Source organism: Staurois parvus, unplaced genomic scaffold (genome assembly GCF_062004578.1).
Source record: "Staurois parvus isolate SC_StPar_1 unplaced genomic scaffold, SC_StPar_1.0 ptg000562l, whole genome shotgun sequence".
In the NCBI taxonomy this organism is placed as follows: Eukaryota; Metazoa; Chordata; class Amphibia; order Anura; family Ranidae; genus Staurois; species Staurois parvus.
In genome coordinates, this window is record NW_028318358.1 from 12,292,188 (window position 1) to 12,310,706 (window position 18,519).

At 38.9% G+C, this 18,519-nt stretch overlaps 1 protein-coding gene across 1 annotated transcript; it reads left to right on the forward strand.

Annotated features, from left to right (window-relative positions):
• Nucleotides 1–1,539: 1,539 nt before the first annotated feature.
• On the forward strand, nucleotides 1,540–18,045 carry LOC149450849 (keratin, type II cytoskeletal cochleal-like). Its single transcript, XM_089691492.1, has 9 exons — nucleotides 1,540–2,019; nucleotides 7,387–7,595; nucleotides 7,733–7,793; nucleotides 9,242–9,337; nucleotides 10,788–10,952; nucleotides 12,875–13,000; nucleotides 16,124–16,344; nucleotides 16,623–16,657; nucleotides 17,176–18,045. Exons 1-9 carry the CDS (start codon nucleotides 1,609–1,611, stop codon nucleotides 17,292–17,294), a joined length of 1,443 nt encoding a protein of 480 aa, XP_089547618.1. The 5' UTR covers nucleotides 1,540–1,608; the 3' UTR covers nucleotides 17,295–18,045.
• The last annotated feature ends 474 nt before the right edge of the window (nucleotides 18,046–18,519 follow it).

Below are 18,519 nucleotides of genomic sequence, written 5' to 3' on the forward strand. Positions count from 1 at the left end.
ACCCAAATAGGTAAGTCAGAGAGGTTGAGGTTCCTGAGGAGCTCAAATCCATAAGACCCTGCAAAAATGAAAATTATATCCCCATTAAATCCCATCAATGATCAGAGGTAAAAAAAAGTGAAGCAGCTTGTGCTCTTTTTGAGAGTGCGCTTTCTTTATAAACGACACTGCTGTACATTGTGTTTTTAGTGACCTAATGAGTGTTCTTCTGGATCACTCTTTGCCAGTTTATTTATATGCTGAGCAAATATTTGACTGGAATTACTATTGGAGTAGATTTTTTGTTATGCTCTCATCTTTATTTAGATATACATATAAATACTCATGTAATGAATGAAAAAATCCTAAGTGTGCATACTTTTATATATGAACATTATGCTTTTATATACAGTATGGGCATAATGGCCATTGTTTGATGTGGCTATAATGAAGATAATAATCTTATGCTGAAATGGTAGTTACAATACTGAGTTCCCAATGGGACAGTGTACATGTAGTGCCCATGGGCACCCTTTCTGCCATATCAGGTAGTGCTTCACGCCACCTAGAAAGATGGGACAAAGTACTACATGTACCTTGTCCCATGAGGAACCCAATAATGTAAAGAAAGTAAAGTACTTAAAATGCTTACTTTTAAAATATACTGTATATTGTACATTTAATGTATTAATAAAGAGCTACATTTATGTTTGCCATTTATAACTGCCTAGACTTCAGTTTTAAAGTAGATTTAAATCCAATCATGAAAATATCACACAAGCTTCAAAGATTTTACTGTCAATACAATATTGTTTAATCATTTTTTAGATATACTGCTTTTAATAAACAATATTTAGTGACCTTGTTCAGACATCTCCTGTTATGGGGTGATAACTGTCTACCAATTGTGCTCCTGCATTGTTACCCTGTCACACACAGACCTGGTGGAGACTACAACCAGTCGTACATTGTACAGCCATGGTCCACTTTTATCACTAATAGGAAGCTGGTCATAAGCAATGATATGCAGATGAAGAGTGCATGTAGAAAAGAAGTGGATGCAAAACAATGAAGAAGATCAGCAGAAAGTATATGCAACAACTGAACTGAAAAAGGTGTAAAGAGTTCTTAATTAAAAAAAGTGGCAGTTGTTTATGATATTCAGTGTTTTAAAATATAATTCAGATAAAGTTTAGATCTGCTTTAAGAAAATAAAATGTATGATGTAACAGGTACTAATGTTCCACTAACGTTTGGTAAATTAAACACATGTATAGATTCAACCCTTCTGATGATCTGCTTATTCATCTTGGTGTTTGCACTGTAGAAAGGAACCTCAAAGAGGTTTTTTATAGTAAATTCTAACTCTTTTCATCTGCATTAATATTCAAGGTGTGTTGAAGCTTCGCCATCTATTAATCTAGGAAGACTGCCTTATAGTAATGTCAGAAATCCAAGCTCATAAGACAAAATTACTGGGTCTTAGTCAAAGATCAAAGTGGCCAAACCCAGTTCTATGAGTGTATAAAAGTGAAACATCTGTGAAACGGACATAGAAGAAATTGTTCACATCTCACAGCACCAACAAATCTAGAATAACACAGGATTGTCCCACTGATCACCAGAAACATGTCTCATCAATCTCACCATTCTAACTACAGCAGCTCTGCACACAGGAATTTCAGCTCTTCCTCAGCTTGTTTACCATCTATGAGCAAACACAGCATCAACTCTGTCACCGCAAAAAAAGTTGCCATGGGCCACAAAGTCTTTCCAAGTTTTGGTAGCAAAAGTGTGTACAGTGTTATCTCTGGAGGACATAAGATGTCAGTTGGAGGAGGTCACTCAGTAAGAAGTGGACATGGATATGGACATGGCTTTGGTGGATCTAGCTCTGCAGGCATCATCCCTGTTACTGTGAACCAAAATCTTCTGGCACCTCTGAACTTGGAGATTGACCCAAATATCCAGAAAGTGAGAACCGATGAAAAGGACCAAATCAAGGGGCTTAACAACAAGTTTGCCACTTTCATTGACAAGGTAATTAAAAGCAACTAAGCTTCTTTATAAGGTTTTTAATTTAACATGTCTAAAAATGTAACATATAACAGTATACAGATGATCTGCTGATTTCAGATATAAATACCTTGCACTTATATAAATACAGTGGTTAAAATTTATAACATGTAACCCCAGTAAGCAGTAGATGATTATGATCCACACATAGGCAGGAATAGTTGTCATGAAATTAAAGCTCAGCATGTGTTGTCTGGTCTACATCTTTTTGCTAAACTGCTCAACCTTTTGAGTCTTTTTTATTTTTAGCCACATTGTCTGTATCTGTACTTGGCTAATAAAATGACTTAAGCCTCATACATACGGTTTATGTGAAAATCAGACAAAAAACACTGCTTTCAGAGTGATCGTCTGATAATGTGATCAGGAGCCGATCACAACAGTTCATATTTATCTCAGGGGACAAGCACTGAAATTTTTTTCTTGCAATAACAGAGTAAAAAAATTTTGTTTAATCAGGACAGTATTGGTCTGTAAAAAATCTAGTGACCAAGATTGCGCATGCTCAGAAACGTAAGATTACATTACAATACAATACATTACATCAGGGCTTAAAATTTCAAGTCCTGAGCTACTAGCCAGGCCTTAAGAGTTACTCGCCACCAACAAACACACACAAACAGAGACACCTGTACACACACACAGACATGTACTTACACACACATACACACACAGAAACATGTACACACACGCACAGAGACACATGTACACACACACACATACAGACACGTATAAACACAGACACATACAGACACGCATACACACAGATACATGTACACACGCACAGACACATGTACATACATACACAGACACATGTACACACAGACACATGTACACACAGACACATGTACGTACATACACACAAACACACACATGTACATGCACACACACACAAAGACACATGTACACACACACATGCATGTACATACACATAGACAAATGTACAGATACACACATGTACATACACACAGAAACATGTACATGCATACACAGACACACACATGTACACACACACACACACGCACCCCCCCCCATAAAAAATTGCAGTACTTAATTGTTCACTCACAGAGCCGGGTACTGCACTCTAGGGGGAGGCAGAGAGCACAGCACACACTCCTTCCTTTGCTTTCACTGCGCTCAGCTTTTGAGCAGTCTGACGTCTCCCAGTGACAATGACAAAGCCGGCCTGAGCTCCGAGCCTGCTCAGCAAGACGGCCCTGGGAAACACACTCGCCCTCACCATAATTTCCTCTCGCCATTGGCAAGCAGAGTAGTGGAAATTTCAAGGCCTGCATTACATCATTGCTGGAAGTTGTATTCTGTCTTATGAGATATAACCTATTTGGTTTAGACTAGCATGCAAGAAAAATGGGCGATCATTAATCCGATATTCTCATCGTGTTTATAAGGCTTTAGGTACATAATCACTTGGTTTAAAGTGGAAGTTCACCTTTATATACATATATATATACAATATATACACACAGTGGGGAAAATAATATTTGAGCCTCTGCAGATTTTGTAAGTTTGCCCACTTACAAAGAAATGAAGGGTCTATGTCTATAATTTTTTGTCGTAGGTGTGTTGTAAATGGTAAAGACAGAATATCAACCAAAACTCCAGAAACTAAATCATGATACAAATGTTGCAGTTCAGTGAGTAAAATAAGTATTTGATTCCCAAGCAAAACATAACTTTGTATTGGTGGAGAAACCCTTGTTGACAAGCGCAGAGGTAGGACGTTTCTTGTACTTGGTTGCCAGGTTTGCACATATCTCAGGAGGTATTTTGGTCTACTCTTCTTTACAGATCTTCTCATAATCCTTAAGGTTTCTTGGCTGTTGCTTGGAAACTAGAAGTTTCAGTTTCCTCCAATTTGCTATAGGATTAATGTCTGGGGAATGGCTAGTCCACTCCATGACCTTAATGCGCTTCTTCTTGAGCCACTCCTTAGTTACCTTGGCGGTATGTTTTGTTACTGCCTTGGCGGTATATTTTGTTTTCATTCAAGTTTTTAAAATACATGGCCCTGTCCATTGGCCCGCAATGCGGCAAAGTCATCCTCTACCTTTAGCAGAGAAACAGCCCTAAAGTATAATGTTTCCACCATCGTGCTTGACTGTAGGAAAGGTGTTCTTAGGGTCATAGTCAGCATTTTTCTTCCTGCAAACATGGCGAGTAGTGTTAATGCCAAAGAGCTCAAGTTTGGTCTCATCTGACCACAGCACTTTCTCCTAATCCTTCTCCGAATCATTTAGATGTTCATTGGCAAACTTCAGAAGGGCCTGTACATGTGTCTTCTTGAGGAAGACATATTGTGTTGCCAATGGTTTGTTTGGTAACTGTGGTTCCAAATGCCTTCAGATTGTTCACAAGCTCCTCCTATGTAGTTCTGGTCTGATCCCTCACTATTGCATGAAGCTCCAGACTGAGGGTGATTGAAGGTTATTTTTTATGTCTTCCATTTGCGAATAATCAATCCAACAGTTGTTTCCTTCTCACCAAGCTTCTTGCTGATGGTCTTGTAGGATATCCCAGCCTTCTGCAGGTCTACAGTCTTGTCCCTGACATCCTTTGTCAACTCTTTGGTCTTGCCCATGATGGTGAGGAAGAATGAGATTCTGTGGACAGATGTCTTTTTTATACATAACGAGTTGTCGTTAGGAGCACCTTCTTAAATTGACACGACTAATCTGTGTACCACATGAGCACATAGCCAGTCTGTGGGAGCCAGAATTATTGTTGGTTGGTACAGGATCAAATACTCATTTTACTCACTGAACTGCAACTTAGTTTATAACACTTGTATCGTGGTTTTTTTAAAATTTGTGGTTGACATTTTGTTTGTAGCATTTAAAATACACCTATTACAAAAATTATAGACCCTTCATTTCTTTGTAAGCAGGCAAACTTACAGAATCTGCAGGGGATCAAATAATTATTTTCCCCACTGTAAATATATATATATATATATATATATATATATATATATAAATGTTTTTTTGGGATTCATACACCACACAGCCAGCCATAACACCGCACAGCCAGGATGATAACACCTCCTCCACTGCTTCAGTTAAAGTATATGTAAAGGCAAAACTTTTTTTAGTTTTTGGAGAGAGATTTGCTCCCACCCCTTGATTTTATCTACAGGATAGTGAAGGGAAAAGAAGTACAGGAAGTGAAAGGTAATCTCCTAAATTGAAAATCTCCTAAAAAGGACACTAATGGAAAACAAAAATGGGTAAAACTCAAGACCCACCTCCTTGCCCCAGTTTACCTCCAAACTTTCCAGAACAGCTAGTCTACAACTGTCTGAGCTGCCCCACCAATAACCTTTTCAACCCTTACAGTCTTGTTTTCTTCAGCAACAAGGCATAGAAACTGCTCTCCTAAAATGACTTACTGATGAATAAAACCAATGGCTACTATTCAGTACTCCTACTATTAGACCTTTTTGCTGCCACCCACTCATCCTCAAAAAACTCCACTCTCTTGGCCTGCAAGACTCTACTCATTCCTGATTCTCCTTCTACCTATCTAAGCACTCTATTAGTGTCACTTACAATCTTCCTCTTATCTTCCTCTTTCCATAGAGTTCCCCCAAGGCTGTGCCTTCATACCCCTTCTATTCTCTGTATAAACCCCTTCCCTTAGTCAGTTGACAACTTTGCATTGATAACCTCCACTGGCTTCTGCTCAGCCAATGAATAACATTTGAAATGCTAACAGTAATCCACAACTCTGCCCTCAGCTACATCACCAACTCTATCTCAAAACATCCCTCAGACTCTTTCCTTGTCCAAATACCTCCTGCTCTCTGTCTCCCTCATTTCCTCCTCCCGTGTCATATGCAGGACATCTCCAGAACCTCTCACACCCTCTGGAACTCATCTCTTTGGAGAAGCCTTTCCTGCCTTTATCTGAATATATCAGTGGTTCATATAGTGATCTCAGTGTAGAGTTATTCACCCTGAGGTCATCACAGAGAACAAGGGGGCACTCTTTATGTCTGGAGGTAAAGAGATTTAATCTCTAAACATGGAAAGGTTTCTTCACACTAAGAGCTGTGAAAATGTGGAATATACTCCCTCAAGTATTGGTTCTGGCCAGCGCAGTGGATTGCTTTAAAAAAGGCCTGGATTCTTTCCTAGATACACATAATATAACTGGATACAAACATTTATAGGTAAAGTTGATCCATGGAATATCTGATTGCCTCTCGGGGGATCAGGATGGAATTTTTTCCCCCGCAGGAGCAAATTGGATCATGCTTTGCTGGTTTTGTTGCCTTTCTCTAGATCAACTGTGGGTATAGGATTATAACTTTTTATGGTTGAACTGGATGGACTTTTGTCTTTTTTCAGCTAACTAACTATGTAACTATGTATATCTCGAAACTGAAATTTTACTTTCTTGAACAACTCTACACAGTTACCACCTTTTGTATTACTTGCTATTCCCTTTCAGATTGTAAGCTCTCAGAAGAAATTCTCCTAATATTTTTGTCTTGAATTGTATTGTAAGTGTACAATCTCTCTTTAATTGTGATGTGCCGTGCTAAATTAATACTGTATAAAAATAACAATACTCTATCCAAAATGGCAAAAAACATTTTTGGCTTTAGATATACTTTCTATGATTTATCAAAGGCTGGAGTGCAATGCATTGTCTGAAATCAGTGATTCCATTTCATTTCCATTCATATAGCAGCTGTAACCTTTACATTGGCGTGTAGACTGCTGTACACATAATTGGTCAAAATCTCACTTTGATCAAGGATCATGTTATGTAGAGCTCTTCTTTAAAGGTACACTTACATGCTTACTTCCAACTGGAAATAAAAGACTTATTTAAAACAACTTTGTACTTAAAGCTAATCTCATGCCTGTCATCACCTTATCCACACCCCCTCTTCCCTCCTATGCAACCGAGGCCTCCCTGGGCAATTATTATCTTTCTGACCCGTTTACATTTTAATGGGGTTAAGCCCAATAACCACCCTTAATGTGGCAGGGCGTGAGGTTGGTAATTGGCCTCTAAGTATATACATATCATCTGTTAATATGCTTAGTAAGCAGGGGGTTGTTTTGTTACCTGTATCCACAAATATTTGCTTTTTATGGACTAACAGTCCTAAGAGAAGGGAGAACGGAGAAGGCAAGATAATGTACTTCAAAGTGTCTGCTGCAGAAGACCACTACTTTATTATTACTATAGGAAAGTAAAGAGTCACTTTACAAAGAAAAAAAAAGCATTACACACAAGGAAATATCTATGTAAAGTACCACTGCAGACATGACACAAGTATTCCTTTTTTTTTTTTGCTAGGTAAGATTTTTGGAACAGCAGAACAAGATGCTGGAGACTAAGTGGGCTTTTCTACAAGAACAGAAGACAGCCAGGTGTCAGATTGAACCTCTTTTTGAGGCTTTTATCAGTAATCTTAAGAGACAACTGGAGAGTCTCACATGTGAAAGAGCTCGTCTGGAGGCAGAAAGAAGGAACATGGAGGAAGCAGTGGAAGAATACAAGGCAAAGTGAGCATTGAACACAAAATAAAAAGAAGTGACTGCCCTGAATTAGTGATCAGACAATATTTCCTCTTATAACTGACTGCCCACAATATAAATGTCAAACAGGAGTATGCAATTACAAATACATTGTATTTCTGCAGATATGAAGAGGAGTTGAACAGACGTACAGCTGCAGAGAATGAATTTGTTAGCCTTAAGAGGGTAAGTGAAACATACATACACCATCCTTTCTTGCATCTCAGAGCTTCTAATCTAAGCTATTATTTTGCCTTGCAACATCAATATCAGGCTTGTGGAATTCTTGCAGGGGCAGTTACTAGGAGCTCAGTTCCTATCAGGGGCAGACTGACCATTTGGAAACTCGGGCACTGCCCGATGGCCCGGGGTCAGTAGGGGGCCCCATGAGATGCCCCTGGTACCATTTTCATAGGCTTTTTTTGAGTTTGGGCAAGGACACAGGGGCCCCATGATCCCCTATTGCCCGGGGGCCCCATGAGTTGTCAGTCCGCCCCTGGTTCCTACTGACAAAGGCCCTGTGGGCAGGCTTTGGGAATCAAGGCATCGGCATAATTTTGCTTTTAAAGACGGATAGGAATAGGTATTCTGTAGTACAACAGGCAGGGCTGACAACACTGCTTGGGAATAAAAAAGCTCTGTGTTTTCATCCCAAAAAGAAAGTTAGGAGCACATTGGGTTTTCGGTACATCAAACGGTATTGTTAAACTGATAGATCATGAGGAAATATGCATGTATTGCAAAGTTGTACCAAACATGTTTTTTTTTATTTGTATTTTGCCTAGGCAATCACTATAAGATGGCCATTCCTAAAGTGGTTGTAATTTGTTTTTGTTTAATAAAATAACAAACATGTTATTTTCACTTGCTCTGTGCAGTGGTTTTGCACAAAGCAGCACCGATGCGTGTCTTCTCATGTCCACCGCCAGAGCTCCTGGTCCCCCTCCCCACTGAATGCTCCAAGACGCTTGCTATGGGGGCACACGTGTGTAATCATTCACTCACGGACACACAGTGCATGTCTCAGCCCCACTCCCTCCTGTAATTGACAGCAACAGGAGCCAATGGCTCCAGCTGCTGTGTCTGAGCCAGTGAGGGGGGAGAGAGCCTTTGCTCTTGTGCACATTGCTGAATCAGGTAAATTTTAGCGGGCTGGCAAGGGGCTGCATACTGAAGATTTTTCACCAACGTGAATAGAATGCATAAAAGTAAAACACCTTCAGCCTTTAGAACCACTTAAAGCCATTTGTTTAAAAGAAGCTTCCTGTGAGGAGCCCCAACTTGTCAGGGATTCATCTGTCTACCATTTGCAAGATATGTTGGTGTTGTAAGTGTATGTGTGTATCTGTGCAGATCATTAAATTGCAAGCTACAGCACAACATTAACTACAGAGAATGTTATTTTGCTTCTTCAAAGGAGCTGGAATGCATCAGTGCCTTATAATTATTATTATACTATAATATCAACTATTACTGTCGTAATATGAACTTATTATATATTAATATTATAATACATAAATAAGTACTTTTCATTTTTATAATGTTTTTCCCGTCTTTTCTTTTATCATTGACATGATTTTCCAGGCATAAAACTACAAAATATTTCTTTTTTTTTATCTTTCTCCTGCTCTAAGGATGTGGATGCAGCTTTTTTGAATAAAACAGAACTCCAAAATAAAGTGGACTCTCTAACAGACGAGATCAACTTCCTGCGTGCGCTTTTTGATGCGGTATGTAATGTAACAAATTTCTAGCTGACAGTCCCCCAACCAAAATTGTCATGTATTGTGGATTTGTATTAAGACAGAATCCAAATTTCTGCCTTGGCTGCATTTATCATTAGGCCTGTGCCTATAAAAAAATTAAAAAAGTGCTCCTGCACTTATGGATGTTAACACTCAGTAATACAAATCAGACCTGGTTGCAGCAGTCCTATATATGTGTAAAATAACCACAAAAAACAACATTTAAAAAACAAATGTTTTTTCCCCCTTTGGAAGGGGAAGGTGATGTTTCCTTCTTTTTCTTCATACATGGTGATTTATTTCACTGCTACTTGCGGAGTTGTGGAGATAGCGGGCTGTTTGGCAATTGTCCTTATATGTCATGGACCATTCTAAGGATACGTCCATAGGTTAAAAGGATTTGCAGACCATTGGCTTACTGAGATTGTTCTGCAAAGTGTTAATGACCACTCTAGAGATAGATGGTCATAAAAAGAGGGTGAGTGTCAGTCCATGTGGGACACTATTGTTTAGCACAATGCAGCACTAAATTATATTGGATACAAGTTGGATACAAGCACGAGCACCTTCTTCTTTTTTCACCAATTATGGGACTGGTTTATGATATGCACATGTTTATGACCATGCGCGGTTAATTTGTTTTTTAAATGCTGTGCCTATAAACAGCAGAAGAAATGTGGCAACTGTTCCCTAAATAATTATTTAATTATTTTTTATGCAATTGACTAGTCATTTTTTTTTATGTGTGTGAAAATACCTAAAAAAATAAAATACACCAAAAAAGCAACAATTAGAAAATGCCTAGAACTGCTTTATTTATTTATTTTTTAAATGTATATTTATTCTATAATATATGTCTACATTTATACATTTAAAAAATATTTATGAATGCATTTGTGTATCTAAACAAATCCATTCCTAGTACGAAGCTGTAAAGTTAGTATAGTGGTGAGTCATTGCTGTCCTAGCTTTACCTGCTCACAATTATATGAATAGCTTTGCTTACCTTCAAATCTATCCATATATTTTGAATGGGTTTTAATATAAACCAACCCATTCTTAACAAACCCCACAGGCTGTAACTTTATGTGTCGGGGAAGGGAGGGGGGCGGTCTGACTCGGCGATGGCTTCAGGATGACTACGGTTTGGCTAAGGGAGGAGATGATTGACAGAGATGGAGTGGGACTGGAGACAGCTGACCAGGAGGATGTCAGCTGATTGCAAGTGTTGATCTACAATCCAGTGGCTTTGCTTACACTTATACAGAAACACATATAGTGGCCTGTAAAACTTGTGCTCCAGACCTGTTCTAACTTTTTCAAACTAAATTAAGACATTTGCCTTCATTCATTTTGTTGAGCTGGAGTCCGATTTCTGAATACAATTTGAGAAAAGCAGAACATATGATATTTTACTGCTTTCTATTGCTCACAGGAAATTGCTCAGTTACAAGCCCAGATCTCAGACACTTCAGTTATTGTGTCCATGGATAATAGTCGAGACCTGGATCTGGAGGGTATCATCTCTGAAGTCAAGGCTCAGTATGAGGAAATTGCTAAGAGGAGCAGATCCGAGGCTGAATTATTGTACCAATCAAGGGTAAGTGTATTCAAAACATACTTTTCAAAAATGTTATTTGGAATTTAAAGAAGAACTCAGATAAAAACTGTATGTAAACATATGTTGCTCTACCCTGGCGACTGTGTTTCTAGGTACCCCTAAGCTCTGCCCAGCCAGGCAACATTCATTTTTCACACTTTCATCCGCAGTCAGTGAACAGTCCATGAGCTTGGTTTTTGTTATTTTATTAGGGGAAAATAACTTGGAGGTAATAGGGAGCATGGGATGCCCAACTTGACTGAATCAGTGCATGGGGACAACTTCCTTCCTATTTACAGAAACAGGTCCTGGACTGTACTTTTCCTTGAAAGCTGTCAGTCTTTGTGGATCAGTAGCAACAGCCCATTATGAATGAAGGACTCGCAGCCCTCCTCTGAAGATTAGTTTGACTTGAAAACTACATGCAGAGATGTCTCCTCTCTCCTGTAGAACTGCTTCCAGCTCCACACCCTGCAGACACTACCAGCCCTCCTGGCTGCTCGGAAGATCTCCCAGGACAAGGATAAAGGATTAAGCACAGCACTGTCCTTTGAGAGCTTGCTACATGTGGCAGTCTCTCCCCTTGTGAATCCCTGGGTGTGCTGATGTACTCACTTTATCCTCCTTGCTTCCACTGCTCCCAGGCCTTGATCCTGTTTATACTGTACTGCTGAATGTATCCTCCTGAGCCACTCAGAGCCTGGACTGTAGGTCAGCCCCCCCCCCTCCAGACCTAGGGGACTTCTTCCAGGCCACTGACAGTCTCCTCAGCACTTAATCTTCCACCGAAACCCCAGCCAGCCTGACTATCCCATATTTATGGGTTGGTCCACCACTTTATCAGGGCATCCAAACCTGAGATTGGCTAGACTCCCATAAACATGCAGATAAGGTCTGCACCTCTTCCACTTGCTGGCTTCTAGAAGGTACCCATGGTCCTCCAAAACCAAGTATCGGTAATAGAGTCCCAACCTGTTAAGCCATCCAGCTTAACACGACCTTAATCACAGACTCACACAGTTGCCATGAATCATACACAACAGATTTGCCTACACTATTCTAGTAGCACACTAGAGGGTGCTACACATATAACATAGCATAACCCCAACTGCATTTAAGAAAAAAATTAAATTCTGTAGAAAAAACTGCTACCAGCTAACAAATTATTTGCTGTTATTCCACCTCAGATTATACTTTATAGATGATATTCTAAATTAATAGTTCTAAATGCTTAGTGTATCTGAGTCAAATGTACGTAACAGCTAATTTCCTTGAATATTTACTGGGGGGTTGAAGAAACAAGTTCCTTATAAAAATTGCTTCTCTAATAAAATGTCAACGTCATGTTCAATGCTATATTGATTGAATGTTATATTGATATATCTGTTACATTATAAAAGAAAATTAAATTCTGCTCCTCTCAGGAGCCAAGCAAATTTTGTTTTAATGCTCATCTTTGGGCTCATCTCCTTAATTATAAAATGTTTGTGGACCCCAATAGCAGTTTTTGTTTTAATATTTACCTTTTTAAAGTCATTAGGCTGGTCAAGTAATACCACAGCTTCTCTTTACATCTTCGATTCTTCTCCCGACTGGATGTTCCCTACTGTGAATGAAGAGTGCAGTGGTGATGCCCCATTATTAAGCAAGGCAATGACACACTGCATTCACAGTAGAATTCTCAGTCTTCCAGGTTGAGTGACAATGGCCGCCATTTAACTTGGAGGACTAAGCACATCCTGTGACCAAGAAGAGGTACTGTGGGTCACAGCTCCAGGTTAAAAAAAAGCGAGCATTGCAGCATTGCAATACAACACTTTTTTTTTGGCCCTGAATTGGGCTTTAGAAGCTGGCAATGGATTTTTATTCTGTGCTTGATTACTGTTCATTATATACAGTAATTGAATATTTCTACTTTTTAGTATGAAGAGCTGTGTATGACTGCTGGAAAACATGGCGATGATCTGCGAAATACCAAGCATGAAGTTGCTGAACTAAACCGTGTCATTCAGAGACTTAAAGGAGAAATTGACACTGTGAAGGAACAGGTGCTATGTGTTTTGATTTTATTTTTCTCTTGCCTTTTTTTTTTTGCCTTGCCTGGTCTGAATGTTAACATAAATATTCCTTTCTAAAACATAACTCTGCAAAACTTTTTCATTACGAAAACATGCCTATCCTTGCTAATGCTCATTTTACATAAGTGCTGCATGCTACATCATATATCTTTATTTTTTATAAATTCACTTCATGTTAGCACTGACATAATTTTTTTTTTTTAATACACATCATGTTAGCATACTTGGCAACATCTTCATCCTAGTCCCTAGAACACTGTTACTCCTGCCCACAGCCCAAAGGTGGTCTTGAACAGATCTGGCCCACTTTTCAATGGTCCCAAGCAAGTCATGATCACTTTATGGGCAGCCCCATATCTAATTATACAGCAAATGCCCACTTGCAGATTCAATGCCTACAGTGATGCTGTGATCTTGAGGTGCAGCTCAGGTCCTACCATAATCAGGTCAGAACACCTAGATGTGGGATTGTCCCAGCGAATCTGGGACAGTTGGCATCTATGTGTTAGCTTTTTACATCTTTACAAAGCAAAACTGGATATAGATTGTTAGTCCATAGAAAGGAAAAACACCCTCTCTAATTTAACTAATACCAGATTAACTAAAATGGGAGACATAAACCTGGGCAAACTATTATTTTGGATCTGATTTGAGAAACATAGAGACAGTAAATTGTTACTGGAAAATACAGTAGTATCTCTATTCCTTTGAATATTTTGTTTATTAAACTCTAAAATATAATAATTTACTGCAACTATCAGATGTTTAACTAATATGTATGTCAAGCCAAAAATGTTATTCAAGTTTTGCATAGAATGGGAAGGGATTAGAACACCTGTCTGGTTTTTAATGCTATCCAAGGCTCTGTTTGAGATATTTACCCTCAATTTCTATCCCAGAGACAATGGTTGTTGTAGACAAGAAGTGAGGGAAAATCTGACAGGTGTTCTAACCTACCTCTACTCTACCAAAAATTGACTCAGTTTTGCTTTTGGAGAGCCGAAGGACAGATTGTGAGAGGAAATCTTTCTAAATGAGCACTCGACAGCAGTAAAAACATGGCAGGGATTCCAACGCTTTCCTTTCTGACCAAAACTAAGAAAATAATTTAACCTTGACCTAGACTCTAATCATTTATAATGGACAGACCATTCCCCCTTAAAAGCTCCAAACAAAATGTAATTTCCCTAAAACACTCATATATTATCTACCCTATATTAACCAAATAACATACCTTAAGTTTGAATATGAATTGAATTTTAATTAGGATAGGGCTACTCCTTAATGCAAAGTTTATGATAAAAAAGAGATCCTCTACCTTCTCCTGTGTTACTAATTCTCAAAAACCTTTTTTAAAATAATATTAATGTCCCCTAAAATGGATAATTAAATGACCCTACCAAAGATATATCTTGTTGAAGATAAAAATGTCACTGCCATCTACTCTTATATGTGATATTGTTGTTATTATGTGTATTTACCCAATATTCAGTTTTCTTAAATAAATAATTTTTGGGGGGGGAATTTGTTGAAAAGTTTCTTACCTGGAGATCCTGCTAGTAACAACTTTTCCTGTTGCAGGCTGACAATGGTGAACCAATTGTACACTCCTTCAGTTGGCTGTTGGGCTGCCCAGGGCAGCCATTGGACATTTTTGGGCCCCTTACACAGCTGTAGGCCTGCTTCCCTCCCAGCCTGACCAACAACATTCTCCAGGGTCCAACCACTGACCATCCCACCAAATCTACTCACTGGCCATCCTATTGAGTTCTTAAGTGCACCCACTTTTATTTTAACACTCCTACAACTTAATATATGCATATGAAAAGTGTATTCCAAGTCGATAGTGCTTTCAAGATTTAACAGTAAGGAATTATAGTTTGGCCAAAAAATATGAAGCCTGCCACCACAACAAGGTAGATTCTGTTGAGCAGAACCATACACTAACAGTAATTGCACAACCTTTTCAAAGAAACAACCTAATCCAGCAGAGACATCCCCATATATTCAACAAAGAAATGGCCCAATCCAGCAAAGGGACAGCCCAATCCAGCAGAGACATCTCCATATATTCAGCAAAGAGATACCCAATCCTGCAAAGAAACAGTCATAGCACAGGTACATATCCAGGGGTCACAAGCTCCTGTTACTGATATAAGGAGACTCTCATCTATTGGGGGGTCTATAAGGGGGGTGTTGCTGACTGCTGATCTTATGGTTAGTCACCAACCATTAGAACAGCAGTCAGCACCTCCCAATAGTGACCCCCCATTAGCTTATATCAGTCCCCCTCCATCTTTAGAAACCTCCAGAGATCAGAGAAACCCCTTATATCAGTGTCTCCTGCCCTCTTTTAGGACCTCTATTTAGGTTACCTTTCCAGCGGGACTCAGGAGCTGTTGCAAGAAAGTGTGAGAGTCAGATTTGAGGGGGTGAAGCTGGGGAAGTGGAGCAGCTCTAATGCTATTTTCCTCCCACTATGCAGTGTGAGTACAGCGCTATAAGCGATGACTGCAAAGGAGATCATCAAGGCGGCAGAAAAAGAGGCTCCGGGTGTGGGAGAACTGAATGAAGAAAGCACAGGCAGATGCAGCTGACAGGAATCCTCACTGGATTGAGGATACCACACTGAGAGGAGAACAGTGCTGGAACTTGGTCTGGCACTGGCTTCATCCACAGGAGACTCTAAACAGAAGCAATGGTTCGTTAGTTAGGGCCCGGGCCCCTCAGGACACCCAGGCCCCCTACATGGGTATGTGCTGTCCCCTCAATGGCAGCCCTGGGGTTGCCTATCTGACAGGCCAGAGAGTCAACTAAAGTAGCTAATAGGGAAAACTGAGGATGCTGCTACTAATTGCTAGCCACAGGCGGATAAAAAAGCGGTTAATGTCCGCTTTTTTATCCGTGTACCAAAACATATTTTTATAAAATACTGATATAAATACTGTTGATTTTCTATTCCATTTGTCTCATGTGTTTTGAAAAAGATAAACATCCACCATTATGGTTCCTACAATATTCCCAGACCCATTTCGAAGGGTGCAGTGCACTCTTTATCTCTATTAAATTACACATTTTTTGTATCTCTGACAGCGTTCAAAACTGGAAGCTGCCATATCAGAAGCTGAAGAACGTGGAGAAGTGGCAGTCAGAGATGCCAAGAATAAATTATCTGAGTTAGAGGAAGCTCTACAGAAGGCCAAGCAGGACATGGCTCGCCAACTGAGAGAATACCAGGAACTGATGAATGTTAAACTAGCTCTGGATATTGAGATCGCCACCTACAGAAAACTGCTGGAAGGAGAAGAATGCAGGTATGAACTTTTTCATAATAAATACGCAGAAATAAATAAACCATAAATGTAAGCTTGCATTGAGTGATTTGTAGTCCTTCTTCTGCTACCAGTTGCAGGCAAAGTAGGAAGGGCACAAGCACCTTAATACTTCTGTTGATGGGACTGCAAAATAATCAAAGTGATTAGGGAAGAAATTTTAAAATTCTGATTACAAAAAATGGTCAAAATCATATTGTTTCCCAATAATAATGAGACTTAAATGTTGTAACTAAAATTAATCTCTACTTGTCTTTTAGGCTATCTGGAGAGGGAAGTGGCACTGTTAGCATCTGTAAGTATGGCATTTCCACAGTAGGTGAAATAAATATTCAACAGTCGCTTTATACTTCCAGAACTCAACTTTAGTGATTCTTGGTCTCTTTCAAGTCAGAAATTTGTATTTCAGCAATAGCATAGCATATGCAGTAAAATACTACATTGTATTTTGGGAAATTCCCATTTGGTGGTGCTTTAACATGCATTCATTTTAAATGGGCAGTCAACTCAATGAACATAAAAACACACCTACATCATTTATTCCCAACGCAGAACATCAACACATGGCATGGGCCTTGATGTACGCTGAAGTGGAGACATGTTACTATGTTGTGTACATGCATTTGGATGCAAGTATAAATGAATGGCAGCAGACTACAACACATATACACATGTGTTAGGGTAAAACATTCACTAGTCTGCAATGCACTAGTCTGAATCAGCCCTAAATATCTCCATTATGTTATAAGCATCTATCTTTTCATTTTTCATGTCTTTGGTAACTATGGCTAATTATCTGTATTCTTTTTATAGCTGTACTACACTCCAGCAGTGGAGGATCCCGTGGAGGAAGTGGACATCATCACAAGAGTGGGTTTAGCTCAAGCAGTCTGTCCAAAGGGAAATACAGTTCAGGACATGGCCATAGTTAAAGACAATGTGACTATGTCCTGGCATTCCACAACATGTCCAATGTCAATATGTAAACCAATTTTATGCCAACATTAGCTAGAAATATTTGAGTAACTATGAAATTAAATGGACAGTTTCCAGTTTAGTAATGTTGAAAGAAATTTCAGTGCCTGTATCTGAAACATTCACTGCTTGATATGGCTGTCCAGTTAACGCAGCTTTGCTTGATATAAAAAGACAAACGGTTCACCAATCTTTTAATTTGGCAGGACTAGAAACCTAAATGTCTCAAAAGATTTAGCGGTTAGCAAGCACATCATTTTGTGAACAGCTATTGAATCTTCTTTCTTGAAGAACCCAACTTACAAATTTAGATCCTTCCACAAATACCATGGTCATTACTACAGAATGAAGTGGCCCACTATTAACAAACAAAATAGCCTGGAACTCCTTAGTACACACCATACCAATGTGTTTTACTAATACAAATTCATTTAGTATGACAATCTACTCATTTTCTATCATATAGTGAGTGCATTTTAGCATTATCTGTTAAGCTGATGTAGACTTGACACAAGTACGTGTGCAAGATTTTCTTCACAATATGTAAGGTGGAAACTGGAGTTCAGCTTTAGAGTGACAATTAAAATGTAACAAAATTTTGAAACTGTAATTTCAAAAGCTGATTTGTATTTAGAGATTTTGTGTACTGTCTCCTTTTTCTGTATTTGTTCTGCTTGAAAATTAAATTAGCTATGCCTATAAAAAGTATTTATTGTGTTTTTCTTAACTCTATGAACAATTTGCCTGAATATTTTTTACAATTTCTAAGGACATAGCTATTTATTGGTACACTATTAAAGTGGAACTTTAGTCAGAAAATCAAGTCCCACTAGAGCACTTCAGTCTGGCCTCTTTCGCAGGTATAGCTATGTAAAACAAATATGTGCCTATGCTGTTTAAATTCCAGCAATACACTGCCAAAAATATAAAGGCTAATGTGCTGACAGCCTAAAGATTTGCTGCTGCTCAGGGGGTCGAGGCTTCAACAAAATGGTAGCCTCCAGCAAGAAGAAACAGGAACAATGCTGGAGGGAATTTACACACACTAATTTTGGGAGCAAACTATTAATGTGGAATGCATGCTAAAGAACATTATTTTTAATCAAGTTGTTTTGGGTAAAATAAATATATATCATATCTCACGAAAGTGAGTACACCCCTCACGTTTTTGTAAATATTTTA

Bases quoted from the DNA above. Each gene is read 5' to 3' on its own strand.
- LOC149450849 (XM_089691492.1), top strand. From the start codon at position 1,609: ATGTCTCATCAATCTCACCATTCTAACTACAGCAGCTCTGCACACAGG. The intron at 2,020-7,386 runs GTAATTAAAAGC...TTTTTTTGCTAG, and splicing joins TTGCCACTTTCATTGACAAG to GTAAGATTTTTGGAACAGCA. The intron at 13,001-16,123 runs GTGCTATGTGTT...TATCTCTGACAG, and splicing joins TTGACACTGTGAAGGAACAG to CGTTCAAAACTGGAAGCTGC.